The sequence below is a fragment of the Dendronephthya gigantea genome, unplaced genomic scaffold (assembly GCF_004324835.1).
Source record: "Dendronephthya gigantea isolate DGI-Jeju-01 unplaced genomic scaffold, DenGig_1.0 000003F, whole genome shotgun sequence".
Classification (NCBI taxonomy): domain Eukaryota; kingdom Metazoa; phylum Cnidaria; class Anthozoa; order Malacalcyonacea; family Nephtheidae; genus Dendronephthya; species Dendronephthya gigantea.
Window position 1 is genome coordinate 3,538,972 of NW_021163013.1, and position 17,371 is coordinate 3,556,342.

General features: G+C 37.8%; 1 protein-coding gene and 4 non-coding genes across 5 annotated transcripts; all 5 read left to right on the forward strand.

Annotated features, from left to right (window-relative positions):
- The first annotated feature begins 227 nt into the window (after positions 1-227).
- LOC114542234 (tetratricopeptide repeat protein 28-like) lies at positions 228-4,880 on the forward strand. Its single transcript, XM_028561925.1, is given in 2 exon segments — positions 228-602; positions 605-4,880. Coding segments are annotated over 2 exon segments (3,975 nt in total). The 5' UTR covers positions 228-231; the 3' UTR covers positions 4,209-4,880.
- Positions 4,881-16,098: 11,218 nt separating this feature from the next.
- On the forward strand, positions 16,099-16,180 carry Trnal-aag. Its single transcript has one exon. It is a non-coding gene; the product is annotated as a tRNA-Leu (tRNA).
- A 319-nt stretch (positions 16,181-16,499) lies between these two features.
- On the forward strand, positions 16,500-16,595 carry Trnal-uaa. Its single transcript is given in 2 exon segments — positions 16,500-16,537; positions 16,550-16,595. It is a non-coding gene; the product is annotated as a tRNA-Leu (tRNA).
- A 403-nt stretch (positions 16,596-16,998) lies between these two features.
- On the forward strand, positions 16,999-17,080 carry Trnal-aag. The gene has a single exon. It is a non-coding gene; the product is annotated as a tRNA-Leu (tRNA).
- Positions 17,081-17,189: 109 nt separating this feature from the next.
- Trnal-caa lies at positions 17,190-17,287 on the forward strand. The gene is given in 2 exon segments: positions 17,190-17,227; positions 17,242-17,287. It is a non-coding gene; the product is annotated as a tRNA-Leu (tRNA).
- Positions 17,288-17,371: the final 84 nt, after the last annotated feature.

A 17,371-nucleotide genomic window follows, 5' to 3' on the forward strand; every position in this document is an offset into this window, starting at 1 on the left:
TATTTCTAGTTTAGTAAAAAACTTGCCAACTTTATCCTAACAAAACGCCTGTTCTGGCGTTAACTCCGGCGTGCCGCGCACGTGCCAGTCTTCAATATAAAGCTGATTCACCGGTCATTTTCAAGCTAGCGGGATGGTTTTTTCTCGCATGCTATATATAGAACTAGGGTTTCCTGGCAGACCGCTTCTTGTTTCATTTCTAAATATTGCTATGAATTCGTAGGAAGAAGAATGTCGGGAATACCGTGGGAGAGCGAGGAAAGTCAAAACTACACTCGAGCAGATTATATTGTTACAAATGCTGTTAGACAAGAATTGAGGAATTTCTTTATCAAGAAATGGAACAGACGTTACCAGGCTTCTCTTGGAGCATGGGATGACACCAACGTGAGTGGAAGTCAATTGTTTAATCTGGAGAAAACACGAGCAAGGCCAAATAAGACGACGCTCCAGTCCAAATTTCAAAATGGAGATTCAAATGAATGGGATTGCACTGCACTTTTTGATGCAATTCTTTATTCCAACTCAATTGGGGCTTGTCTTACTACAGCGGAAAAGACAGAAATCGATAATCTAAGAAAACTACGAAATAAATTAGCTCATGACAGGTAATGACAGCAGAAGCTGAAAATGCGTTGACAGCATTAGGATTGTCAACAAATGAAGCTGTTCGAATAAGGGACCTTTTTGCGTCCTTTGAGGTTCTTCCTCCAAAGCCAACCCATGAGGTAGTTCCTCGTTCTGACCTGATATACGAAATGAAACATGATCTTGAACGATTGCGCAGCGATAATGATGGTAAACTTACATATTTCTACATCTCTGGGAATCCAGGAAGTGGAAAATCTCAACTCTCCAGACAAGTTTGTGAAAATATATTCGAAGAAGTAAATGCAATGTTTGTGATGACACTCAACGGAAAAGATTTAGAGTCACTATTTTCTTCCTATGAAGAATTTGGTCGGAAGTTAAATTGTATCGAGAGTGCTTTACAAAGTGTTTTAAGTTCGTCTAAAACAATACAAGAAAAAATCAAAGATTTAAGATCACAAATATGTTGCAGAATTAAGAATTGGAAGAAGTGGTGGATCATCGTAGACAATGTAGAAAACGTAGAGCTTATATCTCAACTACTGCCTCAGAGAGGAGACAAAGGTTGGAATAACGGCCAAATTATCTTAACAACGCAAAACACAAACGCTGTACCTGAAGACAGCTTGTCAACTAAGCATATTTCACTTAATCTCGGTATGAATGAGCAAGAATGTCGCCAGTTACTTGTCCTGTTATCTAGTATTGAAGAAAATGATCCATTACTAGATGAGGTGGCAGAGAGGTTAGATCGTCAACCTCTGGCCATGGCTGCGGCAGCTGTGTATATGAGACAAGTCATCAAGAGCTGCCCAAATTTCTCGTGGCGAGAATATTTGGAAAAGCTTGAGAAAGGTAAAAGAGGATTAACGGAAGAACGTGTTCGGCAGATGAACTCAGCAGCATATTCCTCCACCATGTCGACAGCAGTGCTTTTAGCTGTTGAAAAATGTGCAGAAAATAACACAATTCTTAAACATGCATTGAACCTTTTCTCTTTGATATCGTTTGAACCTTTCCCACTTGATCTCGTTGTAAAATATATTAAGCAGCAAGAAAATGGGCTCGATGCTGAGGATATAATTTCTTCAATAAAACTCTGCTCATTGTTTGTACATGTTGATAATGACGATTATATCCGCCTACATCGTGTTGTTCATGAAGCCGTGAAAACATTTTTTTATTTGAAGAAAACTGAGAATGATGATAATTCAAGACATTTAATATGCACCATTATAACATTGAATTTCTTCAAAGAGAGGGAAGATAAAATCAAATTAATTTCGCATCTGAAAGCATTTCACGAAAGGATTAATGATACTACGCTTTTTCCTGATGAAACGCTATACGCAATAAGCTTGAATTTTGAAAACATTTGTCGAATGTATACGTTTTTTGGGAATACCCTTTTTCGCTTCTCTGAGTTCGAACTGTCAATGCAATTTCATCAACTCACACTGAAAATTTGTTTAGAACGATTAGGGGCGAATCATACTGATGTTGCTACTTCATACAGCGCATTGGGTGATGTGTGTTATAAGAAACGTGATCTGGAACATGCTAATGATTATTATCAACGGGCATTGAAAATTGATTTAGACTTATCAGGGGCGAACCATACTGACGTTGCTACTTCATACAGCAAATTGGGTGATGTGTGTTATAAGAAAGATGATCTGGAACAAGCTAATGATTATTATCAACGGGCATTGAAAATTGATTTAGTACTATCAGGGGCGAACCATACTCACGTTGCTACTTCATACAGCAAATTGGGTGATGTTTGCTGTAAAAAAGGTGATTTGGAACATGCTAATGATTATTATCAAAAGGCGCTGGTAATACGTTTAGAACGACTAGGGCTGAACCATACTGACGTTGCCACTTCATACAGCAAATTGGGTGATGTGTGTTACAAGAAAGGTGATCTGGAACATGCTAATGATTATTATCAACGGGCATTGAAAATCTATTTAGAACGATTAGGGGCGAACCATACTGACGTTGCTACTTCATACAGCAAATTGGCTGATGTGTGTTACAAGAAAGGTGATCTGGAACATGCTAATGATTATCATCAACGGGCATTGAAAATTTATTTAGAACGATTAGGGCCGAACCATACTGACGTTGCTGCTTCATACAACAAATTGAGTGATGTGTGTTACAAGAAAGGTGATCTGGAACGTGCTAATGATTATCATCAACGGGCATTGAAAATTTATTTAGAACGATTAGGGCCGAATCATACTGACGTTGCTGCTTCATACAGCAAATTGGGTGATGTGTGTTACAAGAAAGGTGATCTGGAACATGCTAATGATTATCATCAACGGGCATTGAAAATTTATTTAGAACGATTAGGGCCGAATCATACTGACGTTGCTGCTTCATACAGCAAATTGGGTGATGTGTGTTACAAGAAAGGTGATTTGGAACATGCTAATGATTATTATCAACGGGCGCTGGTAATACGTTTAGAACGATTAGGGGCGAACCATACTGACGTTGCTATTTCATACAGCAAATTGGGTGATGTTTGCTATAAGAAAGGTGATTTAGAACACGCTAATGATTATTATCAACTGACACTGAAAATTTGTTTAGAACGATTAGGGCCGAATCATACTGATGTTGCTGCTTCATACGGCAAATTGGGTGATGTGTGTTATAAGAAAGGTGATCAGGAACATGCTAATGATTATTATCAACGGGCATTGAAAATCTATTTAGAACGATTAGGGGCGAACCATACCGACGTTGCTACTTCATACAACAAATTGGGTGATGTGTGTTACAAGAAAGGTGATCTGGAACATGATAATGATTATCATCAACGGGCATTGAAAATTTATTTAGAACGATTAGGGCCGAATCATACTGACGTTGCTGCTTCATACAGCAAATTGGGTGATGTGTGTTACAAGAAACGTGATCTGGAACATGCTAATGATTATTATCAAAGGGCGCTGGAAATTATTTTAGAACGATTAGGACCGAACCATTCTGACGTTGCTACTTCATACAGCAAATTGGGTGATGTGTGCTACAAGAAACGTGATCTGGAACATGCTAATGATTATTATGAAAGGGCGCTGGAAATTAATTTAGAACGATTAGGACCGAACCATACTGACGTTGCTATTTCATCCTGCAAATTGGGTGATGTTTGCTATAAGAAAGGTGATTTAGAACACGCTAATGATTATTATCAACTGACACTGAAAATTTTTTTAGAACGATTAGGGCCAAATCATACTGACGTTGCTGCTTCATACAGCAAATTGGGTGATGTGTGCTACAAGAAAGGTGATCTGGAACATGCTAATGATTATTATCAACGGGCATTGAAAATCTATTTAGAACGATTAGGGGCGAACCATACTGACGTTGCTACTTCATACAGCAAATTGGGTAATGTTTGCTATAAGAAAGGTGATCTGGAACATGCTAATGATTATTATCAACGGGTGCTGGAAATTAAATTAGAACGATTAGGACCGAACCATACTGACGTTGCCACTTCATACAGCAAATTGGGTGATGTTTGCCGCAAGAAAGGTTATCTGGAGCATGCTAATGATTATTATCAACGGTCGCAGGAAATACGTTTATAATGACGAGGACCGAACCATACTGACGTTGCTACTTCATACAGCAAATTGGGCGATGTTTGCTATAAGAAATGTGATCCTGAACATGCTAATGATTATTACCAAAAGGCGCTGGTAATACGTTTAGAATGATTAAGGCCGAATCATACTGACGTTGCTACTTCAAACACCAGATTGAGCGATGTTTGCTGTGCGAAAGGTGATCTGGAGCATGCTAATGATTATTATTAACGAGCGCTGGAAATTCATTTAGAACGATTAGGACCGAATCATACTGACGTTGCTACTTTATAGAGCAGATTGGGTGATGTTTGTCGTCCGAAAGGTGATCTGGAGCATGTTAATGATTATTATCAACGAGCGCAGGAAATCAAATCATACTGACGCTGCCATTTCATACCTCAACCTGGGTGATATGTGTCGTACGAAAGGTGATCTGGAACTTACTAATGATTATTATCAACGGGCGCTGAAAATTCATTTAGAACGATTAGGACCGAATCATATTGATGTTGCTACTTCATACAACAACCTGGGTAATGCTTGCTGTAAAAAAGGTGATCTGGAACATGCTAGTGATTATTATCAACGGGCATTGGAAATTCGTTTATAACGACTTTCGATTAAGACGGAGCCACACAGGTGTTGTTAGAAAATATTAGTAATGCCTTTAGCCTCGTTTACACTACTCTCGACGGCACAACAAAAATTTGTACCCGTGCAGATTTCATCTGTGCTCGGCCTTTGTTTTTGTAGCCTGAACACTAATAAAATTGGGTACTGGTACGAATTTTAGCCGTGCCGAGCCAATTAATCGAGTCTAGTGTAAACGGGGCTTTAGAGACCATATTGTTAGGTTTCGACTTTTGGCTAATCAGGTTAAGCACGAATTGATGACAATCTCGGAGACATGGCTTAACTCTACTGCTGATAGCTAATGCTGATATTAACTTTGAAGGTTACAAAATATTAAGACTTGACAGGCTTGGAACGTGGTGGCGGTGTCTCTGCATACTGCCGTAGTAATAATTTGAACGTTTGCAATTTAAAAGAATGGTCTGGCATTTCTAGTTCAGGATTTCATCAATTAAAGAAAGGGGTAAAGATTGAAACAAGCAGCTTAGATCACAGTTAATAGAATATGCATTAGTTTGCAGACCACATAAAACTACATTAGAACTCATCAACTATATTGAGGTAGATTTATGCAAAAAATTGTTCCTTTCTCATCACGTGCCTATTGTATTTTACACAGAATAACCAATAGAAATCTTATAATTGAAGTGCATATGACATGGTTACCATTTTTTCACCAAAAATTTGCAAAAATCAGGCGATTTAAGTGATATATATGTATCATTCCCCGGTCGGATAAATACTTCTAAGATATTTTGGATCAAACATGCCAAAATTGGCTTTTTTCAATAGTTGGGTAGGAAAAAAGAGTCTGAAAACTAATTAAAGTTAGACGTCATACCGGGCAGGCAAGAAACTCAACTTGTGTCACATTACAATAACTATATGTCGTATGCATCAAAATTTGTATACTTTGCGTTGCAAAATAGCAGCTAGTTGTGTCGTATACGGTTCTACCAAAACACCAGATGCAAAATCAAATGTATAATGGAGATTTGTGCCCAGAGGCAGTAAGGAGACGAAAGAAATGGATAGACGTCATTGAATTCAAGCGCGCTGGATGGGAGCCACCACGTAAAAGCCATGTTTGCTCCAAGCATTTTAAGTCTGATGACGTTTTGGGAATTTGTGTGGTTTAGAACAACGCACATTCCCTCTACTGAAGAGAGACGAAATTAGGGTTAACCTGTATGCAACGATACAAATTGCGGTCAAAAAACAGATGAATTTCTCTGCGAGATCTGCAAGGGCGATTCGATGCAAAGTGGGAATGTAACAGTTTGTCATGCTTTAGACTTATTTATCGAGAAATTATGTCGGTAATTCTAAATGCCCTTTTAGATTATGAGAGAAAGCGCATCCCATAGTGAGGAATCAGAAACATCTGTTACACCAGATTGGGACACTTTGGCAATCAGACATAGTGATATTGTTTACAATGCTATATAGCCTTGGGGTTGTTTCCATGAACAGTGGTTCTCATATCAGAGGAATACGTAGAAGTTGTTCAAAAATGAGGCCACTGGGAGTCTGGGACAATGTGTTACCAGACTTGTGTCGGGCAAATTGGGAAAATTAAGAATACATTACCATCTTGTGTCCATAGTTTTGATGTCTTACATAAATAAACGTTACATGTTGGTGTTTTATTAATATTTATTTATAATGTTACATGTTTATTGACATATAATGTATAATGTTATAATAATGTTACATGTTGGTTCTTTATATATATTTAATACATCTATTTTTCAACAAAGAGTAATAGACCTTACTGTTTTAAGACTATTTGTTCCAGTGGCCTCATTTTTGGACAACTTCTATGTATTCATATGAGAACCAGTGTTATGGAAACAACCCCAAGGCTATATAGGAATGTAAACTATGTCTTACAAACAATGTTTACTTAAAAAAATAATGTACTGAAAAAGAATGAGCAGTAAGATCAGGTGTTTTTACATCTCAAATTGAAATAAGAAAAATTAACCTATAAATTTTCGCAGTTATTTTGTTCCGTAGGCAATTTGCAACAAACATATGCCTTTTCATAGGTTGTTAACATCTCTTGCAACGTGGTTTTGCTCTTTGCCCCAGTGTCTTAATCTATCACAAAAGATGGTTCTTATTCCTCACTATGGAATGCGCTTTCTCTGATAATCTAAAAGGGCATTTAGAATGTCCAACTCTAATGAATTACCGACATAATTTCTCGATAAATAAGTCTAAAGCATGAGAAAATGCAACATCCCCACTTTGCATCTAGTCGCCCTTTCAGATCTCGCATATAAGTCCATCTGTTTTTCGACCGCAATTTGTATCGTTGTATACAGATTAACCCCAATTTCGTCTCTCTTCAGTCGAGGGAATGTTCCAGACAAATTCCCAAAAAGTCATTAGACTTAAAATGCTTGGAACAAACATGTCTTTCACGTGGTGGCTCCCCGTTTGAATTTAGCGAAGTCTATCCTGACGCATACGACTTATATTTATTGTAATGTGACACTAATCGATTTTCTTATCTGCCCGGTATAACGTCAAAATCCTAATTAGTTTTACAGAATCGTTTTTACAGGCCAACTATTGAAAAAGCCCATTCAAAATATCTTTATATATAGAAGTATTTATCCGACCGGGGAATGATACATATCATTCGAATCGCCTGATTTTTGCAAATTTTTGGTAAAAAAATGGTTATCATATGCATTTTAACATATTTTTCAAGTCAAGGTTGAGGAGCTTAGCAAGACGAATGCCATTGGTACGTGACGAGAAAGGAACCATTTTTATCATAAACGTGGACAATAACATAGTTAATAATTGTATTGCACTTTTGTTTAGTCTCCAAACCATGTATATTCTATTAACTGTGCTTGGATCAATAGTTTTATGAATGTATCGTTTATCGACCTCCTGATTGTCCAATAACATTTCCGGTAGACGACTTCACTGGAAATTATCTAATGGTCCTAACATGTGGTAAGGACCTATTCGTACTGGGCGATCTAAACTTTAAAATGTTGGAAGTCACACCAGAAACAAAAGCTTTGAAGGATCTTTGCTCATGCTTAAATTTATCACAACTCATTAATTCATCTACAATGGTTACTCCTCACTCATCATCATTAATTGACGTTGTCATGACTTGAAATTCTCCATGTGTCATTGAAAGTGGAATACTACTACTACTACTAATAAATTTACATTTATAGTGCGCATGTTCTATTTGGTATATGTTCATGCACATGCGCGTAACATTCAGTACAAATTATACATAAATATGAAAATTAATTGAAATAATGATTTAAAATTATGTTATCCAAAATTATGAACTTATTTACAGATTATAAGATTTCTTAAATAGATGTGTCTTCAAAAGTTTTTTTAAAACTGTCAACTGAGTTTAGCCTCTCGAATGCATGAAGGTAAGGCAGGGGTGGATCCAGCACTAGTGCACTAATTTGCATTACAAAACAAAATGGTCATTTTTAGCAGTTTTCTTGTGTCATACAAATTAGTGCACTAGTGCTGGATCCACCCCTGAGGTAAGGAATTGCAAAGTACGGGAGTTCTCTATTTAATCTAATATTATACTTAGATGGCGACTTAACAGTTATAAGTTGGGTTACATAATCTGGAGCAAGCTCATGAAATGCCTTAAAAACTATTAATAAAAGTTTAAAGTCTATTGTAGACTTTACTGGCAGCCAGTGTAAATCAACTAATGTTGGGGTTATGTATGATCAAACCGCGAGGTATTCGGACACGTTGCAACTTCTTAAGATGAATTGCTGGTAGCCCGTATAGAAGGCTATTACAATAGTCCAATCGGCTTATTACCAATGGGTTGACCAAAATTTTCACAGTTTCATGAGTATAAGGAGCTTCCTTATCCGTCTATTGTTAAAAATGTTAAAAAACGCAACACTTGAACACCTGTTGATGTTAGTCATCAATTTCATCCGCGATCCAAACCAGAAACCCAGATTCTTTGCCTTGTCAATCGAGTTAATAGAATTGTCCCCAATTATCAAAGAATTAAAATTAACCTTCGCTAGTTGCTGCCGAGTTCCAATAATTAAAAATTCTGTTTTACCATCATTAACCTTTAGTTTCTCGGAAAGCATTCAGTCTTTTATCGCATCAATACAGTGTTCCAAGTGAATAATTGCAGCCAATTGATCACAGGCCGAATCTGACTTGAACGATATATATATAGAGTTGTAAATCGTCCGCAAAGGCGTGAGCATCAGGTGGATATTTCTCTATAATCCTGAACAGTCTACTAACATATAATACAAACAATGGAGGGCCCAAACATGATCACGGACCACGTGGTGTAAACGCGGCTTAAGTACATAATTTTTGTTATGACTTTAATTTCTAAATCCTCCCATCACCCTACAATTTTCTTGGGAGAAGCTTTATCTGGTTGCAGGGTGCCTTATTTGGCCTCGCCTTTTGATGTCTAAGGCCTCGCGTTATTTATTTTGTTCCGATAGCTTAATATAAACTTTAAAGGCATTTTTATTTATGGGGCCTCGCTCTTTAGAGTGACGTTATTTTATTTCGTGGCTATGCGGCTTTGTGGACCTTTTTCCGTCCACCCGCGCGAGCAAAGCGCGGGTCCCCCCCAAGCGTGGGGCCCGTGGGCGGACGCCCCTTCTGCCATATGGTTAATCCGGCGTGTGCTTAAGCAGGAATAAAAATTATGGACTCATTTTGACAAAAAAGGTCAGAACTGTATTTAAAATTAATAAAGCATGCTATTTTCCTCACTTCTCAATACCATATTTCTGAACTAAGATCGACTTGGGATAGAAATATGGAGTAGCTATTCTAAAATTATTACTCTTAATATTTTTGTCTTTTTTAATACTTTTGCTATTTTATGGACAAATATAGTCATGATTTGAAAACTTGGGCTAAATTTAGGCTAAGAAAATACAGTCACCAGTTTTCCAAATCAAAGATTTTGCTGGATGGTAAGGTAGGGTAGAATCTTCGATTACTTATATAAAGAGGAAAGAATAAACAGCGTGCAATGCGCTTTCATTCAATGTTTTTTAAAGACTCCAAACTGAGTGGGTTTGAGCTAAATTTAAGTAATTTATGACGTAACATCACACGAATGGCTAACCAAAACTAATTAGTACTCAATACTATACTGAATCACTGAATAATGATTAATTATTATGATTATTAATCTACGAAAAAAGCCCCTAATCCGTTCATTAAATCTAGTCACCATTGTACCATGTTCACGGACACACATCGTTTGTTTACAAATACGGACTTGACTTCCACTCTAATCGCGTCGTATGTTCGATTAATGGATGAGATGTTTTATTGAATCCATCTTGCATATAAAAGAGACAAATGACAGCAAAGTTTTAAATATTTCATCTTCGAATCCCCTCCTCGGGCGCATGTTTCTATTCCTCTGCATATTAACATGAAATTTTGAATTCCTGTAAAAAAGTCCATAATTCCATAATAAAATCCAGTCATTGGATGAAACCCATTTGAAAATAATTTTGTTGATGGCCCGATTTATACTACAGGGTGTTTCAAAAAAAACGCAACCACTTAAATATGCGAGAACATTAATACAGCTCTAAAGAGCAATCCATGGATAAGCACCTTAGAGGAATTGAAAATGGCTCTTAATCCTTCATTTAAAATGCTAAAAGTCATTTTAGCCAAACTAGGTTGCGTTTTTTTGAGACACCCTGTACATGGTGTCTGAAAAAACCCCGGAGACTATTGAAATCACTTATTGTTAAAATTTGAATGCCGTGTTCACGAATTTTAGCCCGTAGGGAATTAAAGCAACTTATAATTTTATAAATACGAAATGTTTGAAATTGAGAATATGATTAAATTTAAATTAGTCTTGTTCTTGTTTTCAAAGAAAATGGTACAACTGACCGCGGAACAACGAGTGTTCATTATGATATTATCCCAACGGAGTGCTTAGGCATTGAAACTCTAACAATTACATTGGTATGGGTGATTTCAATTGTTTTCCTTTTTTTCGAGACACCCTGCATATAGAGACGGACTTTTCAATGGCCCGATTTATACTATATAGATGGATAATTCGTCTGGATAAATGATCCGTCTGATAGATCACGCGTCTGAAGTATGAACACACGACGACGAACTATCTTGACGAACTACGTAAACGAATAATAATAAGGACTCTCTTTAATAATTGTCAGCCTGATGTTTTTGAATAAAGCCATTCTTGTATCACAATGGCAAACATGATATATACTTAATATACTAAAGTTTGACATCTATAAGACTATAAATTAACTTCAGTCCTTAATTATGATTATGATCTTTTAATCTTCCATACACCTGTGTAGGTGTATACACATTACACTTATCAAACACCATATATAGTAGATTCACAAACTTTTTGTCAAACCTCGAACACATCTACAATGCGCAGGTATCCTTGATAATTTGCATTATCAGCAATGCACACTTCCTCGCAACACAACTTTAATTGTGCCAGGACGCCCACCAATCAAAATACAATGCTCATGTCTGGTTTTGAAAAAGATAAAATGCTTTTGTTTTGACAAGTGAGTAATTTTATGACCCCTTTTGCAGAAAAAATTAAATTACATTGATTTGTTTGAAAACGTTTGAAAAATTAAAATGATCTATGAATTTAACAAATGAATAATTCTTTATAAAGAGTAGGAATGAATTCCATTTATGAGCATTGTATTACTAGGTATACAGGCAAACCTCGGAGGCACCACAAGAGTGCCCAGGTCCAGTGAACTTTACTGTTGTTTGAATAGCACAAGCTTTGAGAATTGTTTACGCACTACCTTCTCGTATACCTTCTTGCATTCCTAAACTTACATAAATTATGCATACGGATCGTCACGTAACTCTGACAGCAGCATTTGATCAAAGCAAGAACGTGGTTATCGACTGCACTCGAATCAAACATGTGTTCATTTAAGGTGCTGAAAACCCCAGCTTTAACACAGATTTCTAACACAGTCTTGGCAATCGCATTCGAAATCCCGGCGCTTTGCGGTAAACCAGCGTTCAGCATTCTTACGATGCACTTCTCCGTTTCTTCACAGATCTTGATAACGCCATGTGATGGCAATGTCAGACCACCATTCGACTTCCACGTTACGAACAAATCCGGAATCTCTTCTTCGGTCGTCGTCAAAACCGTTGTACATTTCGCACATTTGATCTTTTTCATTACCATCTTCACCACAATCCCAGTGATGTATGATATTGCAGCCTCTTTTTATTCCGACAGTTCTATGACATTGGACACGTCACAATAATCATGATCGACGGCTGCTGGCTGTCTCACCTCTAAGTCGTATCCTCTGGCAATGGTCACATCTGAAATCCCAGTGGATGACTCGTCAATTTCACACTGGTCTTGAAGAGCATTCAATATTTCCGTATCATCTTGTGTGATGCATTATCTACGTCCTCCTTCAATATTGTGTCTCATCAGTTGTTTGTACGCGGCTACAAACTGGCGTGTGGTTGGATTATTATTCCACCCTCCGCATGCTCGCACAGCACCGAAGAACAACTCCAGGTGATCTTGACTCATCTTGTACGTCAAGAGATACTCCAGGACTGGTGTCTCACTCATAACCAGATCGTCAGTCAATCCCAAAACTGATTTGATGCAAATAAGGAAACCAAGAAATCTTGTTTTCCTTCTTGTCTTGAAAACTGATACGCCTTCTGGATCCTTCAGATTTCGAATGTACTCGCTCGCCTGGTCCAGAAACTTCTTCGTGTACTGGTAATTCGATCTCCTGATTGGCGCTTTGCAATTCTTCGCCAGCGGGTTTCTAGAATTCAGAACATCAAACAGGTGATCAAAAATACGAATAAACTTCACTGTTGGACCACATCCCTGAAATTGTGGAAATTTCAGCTTACCTTCACAGTATTCTAACGCATCAGCAACACTCGAAATGAACGCCTGTGCCACAAGATTTACCTTCATCTTCTGGGGCTTCCACTTGATATGCGCTGTTTGAAGCTTATTAGCTAGATGTAAACCTTCCGATTCCTGCAACTGATGCAATTTCTCAATAAATTGCCACTGAATGGTGTCGTCATCTTCATCTTTCAGGACTTTCCAGTCCGACATGACGTTCCGTACTAACTTTATCATGTGACAAGCATCTAAAAACACATAGATCTTGGCTTCAGGGTCACACAGATGCCTGAAATACACTTGCAGGTCATCAGTTGACAGCTTGGCTCCGAGCTCCTTCAACATTGCCTGGTGGGTAGAAGGACCATCGCATGTGAATGCAGTGGCGTAGCCAGCCTGACGATTTTGTCCGGCTATGTAAATTTCGAGTTATTACAATTATTCATGTTTTTAGAAATCTATTGTTTTCACAGTCAGTGAACACGAAAATATTAGCATAGCGGGACAAATCGACGGGCTGGCTACGCTACTGTGTGAATGAAATCACCTTCACTCCAACCTCGTGCAATTTTTAAAGGCATTATTTCGTCAGGTTTGCCTTCTGTTCACCAGTCAGTCCATTCACCAGAAAATGTCCACAGGGTATTTTCCATCTCGAATTTGCGCAAACGGCCATGTACACCAGCGCATCAGTTGCTTCAGGCAGCGAGTCATTTTCAATACCCGTTCCGAGATCGACATAGCCACGCATTCTCTTACCATCCCAATCGACATGCTTACGTATGGACATCTCGTCCAAGTTCAGAGCGCAAACAACTTCTTTTCCACCATCTCTTTTTGCAGCTAAAACTTTCGCTTTTAAAGCTGTCAACGCGTCCTTCGTGAAACCAGGTTCGCCGTCCATCGAGTTGTACCATGATCGAATCACCGATACGTGTGGCAACTCTAGATCAAAGCTTTTCCTGACATAATTATATGCCTTTGTCGAACAAAACCCCAAGGTCCGTGCGAATGACCTGAGCTCAGGCGGATACGCGCCAGGATTTATCTTTTGCGATGTTATCCTTTTCATGAGTTCCTTTGGAACTCCGGAAAGGGTACGCTCTAATATAGTAGCACAATCACTATTAATAAGATTTTTCTCTTTCAGCTCACTTACCACATCAGTCAATGTGCTAACCTTTCTTTCTAGGCGTCTGGCTTTCTTTTGGGAAGTTGTTAATCTTCTCTTTATGCTTGTCATTTCATCCACCATATCATCCATTTGTCGTTTAAAACTACTGGGAGATTTACTGACACAATATGTGTGATCATGACTGACAGCATTCTTACCTGTTTCATTCAAATTGCTTACCTCACTCATGCTAATTTTCACATCAGAATGCTTTGTCTTTTTTTCAGTCATACTTACATTGTCAGCCATACTCTCTGATTGTATATTGAGCATGTTCTCTTCGGATACATCATCAATCATCTCGAGCATACTTTCCTTATCAGCAACATCACTCACTGTTTGATCCATGATGTCTATTTCATTGGACTCATTATCATCATAACCTGCATCTATAACCTCATTTCCAATGCAATGATCATCTACTGCAACAGGATCTTCATTCACCATAACCTGACAGTATAAAAATTAATGTCAATAAATTAGGTAGGGCTGATATGATTATCATCATTATGACCTAAGAAGTATATCTGCTCTACTTACTGTACATAGTATATTGAGCACTCAATCTCTAGCATTTTGTAAACCAAATGAAATTTAAAGTTGTTTGCATGGTTACATGAACTCTTTTTCCAGATTACCTAATGTTTTAAGTTTTGAAAATTCCAAACCCATTTGCTGGAAGATTAAGATAATTTTAATATAAAACGGTCAACCTCAATCAGCCAGGCCCTAATTAAATAGATTAATCCTGATGAATATTTTGCCTATTTAAAAATCATGACACCCCAATTGTGTTGGATATTAATTTTTTTAAAAAAGGATAAAGAGAAATATGGCAAAAGTAGATTATTTACAGTTGAGATGACTGCCATCCTTAGAGCACAGTGCAATTGAGAATACTTTATTGTACTGCAGCTAGCTATGACATTTTCTATACATGCAGCTTATTGAATAAAAGCAATAGCTCACATATCACTGCTCACACCTAGGGCAATAATTCATGCCTCTGATAATAATTTTAAAAAAAGGAATTGCAGTATTACGTGATATCTGGTATCATTCATATAGGTTCTCCTTATTCCCTTACTTTGGTAGTAGTACAAGTAGTGCAAAGTACAAACCTGAGAGCCCTGAAATAGAGTAGGGACAGCATCTGGCAGCAGCATCATTCTTTGTCCAACCTGTTGCAACATGTTCGCACTGAAATGCTCCGAGCAAAGACGACTCCCCTTCGTCGGAATAAACTTTACTGCTGCATCCTTATTCATGTTCTCCACCCAAACAGCATGCAACTCAGGATTTTTTTCGAGATCAGGAAATCTACAAGTGTTACATTTCAAACTAATGAATGTTTAGAAAGGGGCCATAAAACTATAAATATACTAAAGTTGACGTTCACTGCCAGTATTTACTGGTTTTACCGCCTTTACTGTACCACAGTTTTTCATTTTCTCATATCATATACATCTATGAACTATAAGAAACTAATACTGTAAAAAAGTTTGACGCCATCTCGGCCGGTATTACATTTGTGAAAAAAACTATTTATGTGTTTATTGAAACTACAAGTAATATTTAATATTGTATTGAGGAAACTTACCGGTGAGGAAGGAAAAGTTCTTTTCCTAGGTAAAAGAATTGTGGCACCCAGGCAAAAGCGCAGCAAAAAGGCATTTTCTCTTGTCGTTATATTAAGCGAAAAAGATGAATAAAAGTATTCAAATATTTTCATAAAAACCAGGAGGGAGAAGGACACAGTTTTTCACCTTGTATCGCGTATGTCAGTGGTAACTACCATGAGCAAAAGGAACCATGTGGCGTCAGCAAAGCTCAAAATCCGCCATGTTTTTGCGGTGGATATCATTTTATGGTGGATATCATGTTCCAATCCGGATTCATAAAGACAGATGCTTAACCATATAACCGCAATACATTTTGCACAGGCAATAGTATTTGTTATGGGAAATTAAATAAGTCTTTGCAATATCTAAAGTTTGGCGGCAATACTTTGTAGATAGCGTGGCTGCGAGGTCTACACTATTTACACGTTTATTTTATACTTGGGGAATAATGGAATAAACTTTGTTCAGTTATGTAGAATAATCATTCGCCAAAGAGTAAAACCCACAGGCTTAGGTAGCGTGGCCGAGTGGTCTAAGGCGCTGGTTTAAGGCACCAGTCATTTCGATGGCGTGGGTTCGAATCCCACCGCTGCCACTGTCGGGTCGTATGTATGTCACGAGGAAACAATTTTTTAGATATTGACATCAAGGAACAATTTTCATTTTTTTAAACCAGTAGGTTTTGTTCTTGTGGTAACTAGTCGTCAGGTTGGCCGAGCGGTCTAAGGCGCCAGACTCAAGAACGTCGGGAGGAATTGGTCTGGTTTCCCAAAATGGTGACGTGGGAAAGACATTTTTTTCTGTATTACTAAATTAGTACTCCTATGCTGTTTTTAAAATTTTGTGAATTACTTCTGTCTTTTCACGTCGATAACGTGCAATAAAGCCATATTGGTTCGAAAAGATTTTGAACAGTCAGGTTGGCCGAGCGGTCGAAGGCGCCAGACTTAAGATGGTGTATGAGTTCTGGTCCACAGATGTGGGCGTGGGTTCGAATCCCACACCTGACAAATTTTGACATTTTGAAAATAAAATTTTTGGGCTGGTCAAAAACTTCTCACAACTCCTAACCTGAAAAAGAGATTGAAACATTAAAAAGTTAATTAGCAATAAAAATAAACTAGACACAATATTTTATGGTTGATATCATGTCCAATCCGGATTGGCATACTTTTATACCATAAAGACAGATACTTAACCATATAACCGCAATACATTTTGCACAGGCAATGGTATTTGTTATGGGAAATAAGTCTTTGCAATATCTAAAGTGTGGCGGCAATACTTTGTAGATAGCGTGGCTGCATGGTCTACACTATTTACACGTTTATTTTATACTTGGGGAATAATGGAATAAACTTTGTTCAGTTATGTAGAATAATCATTCGTCAAAGAGTAAAACCCACAGGTTTAGGTAGCGTGGCCGAGTGGTCTAAGGCGCTGGTTTAAGGCACCAGTCATTTCGATGGCGTGGGTTCGAATCCCACCGCTGCCACTGTCGGGTCGTATGTATGTCACGAGGAAACAATTTCTTTAGATATTGACATCAAGGAACAATTTTCATTTTTTTAAACCAGTAGGTTTTGTTCTTGTGGTAACTAGTCGTCAGGTTGGCCGAGCGGTCTAAGGCGCCAGACTCAAGAACGTCGGGAGGAATTCTGGTCCACAATGGTGGACGTGGGTTCGAATCCCAAACCTGACATTTTTTTCTGTATTACTAAATTAGTACTCCTATGCTGTTTTAAAATACTTTTGTGGAATTACTTCTGTCTTTTCCCGTCGATAA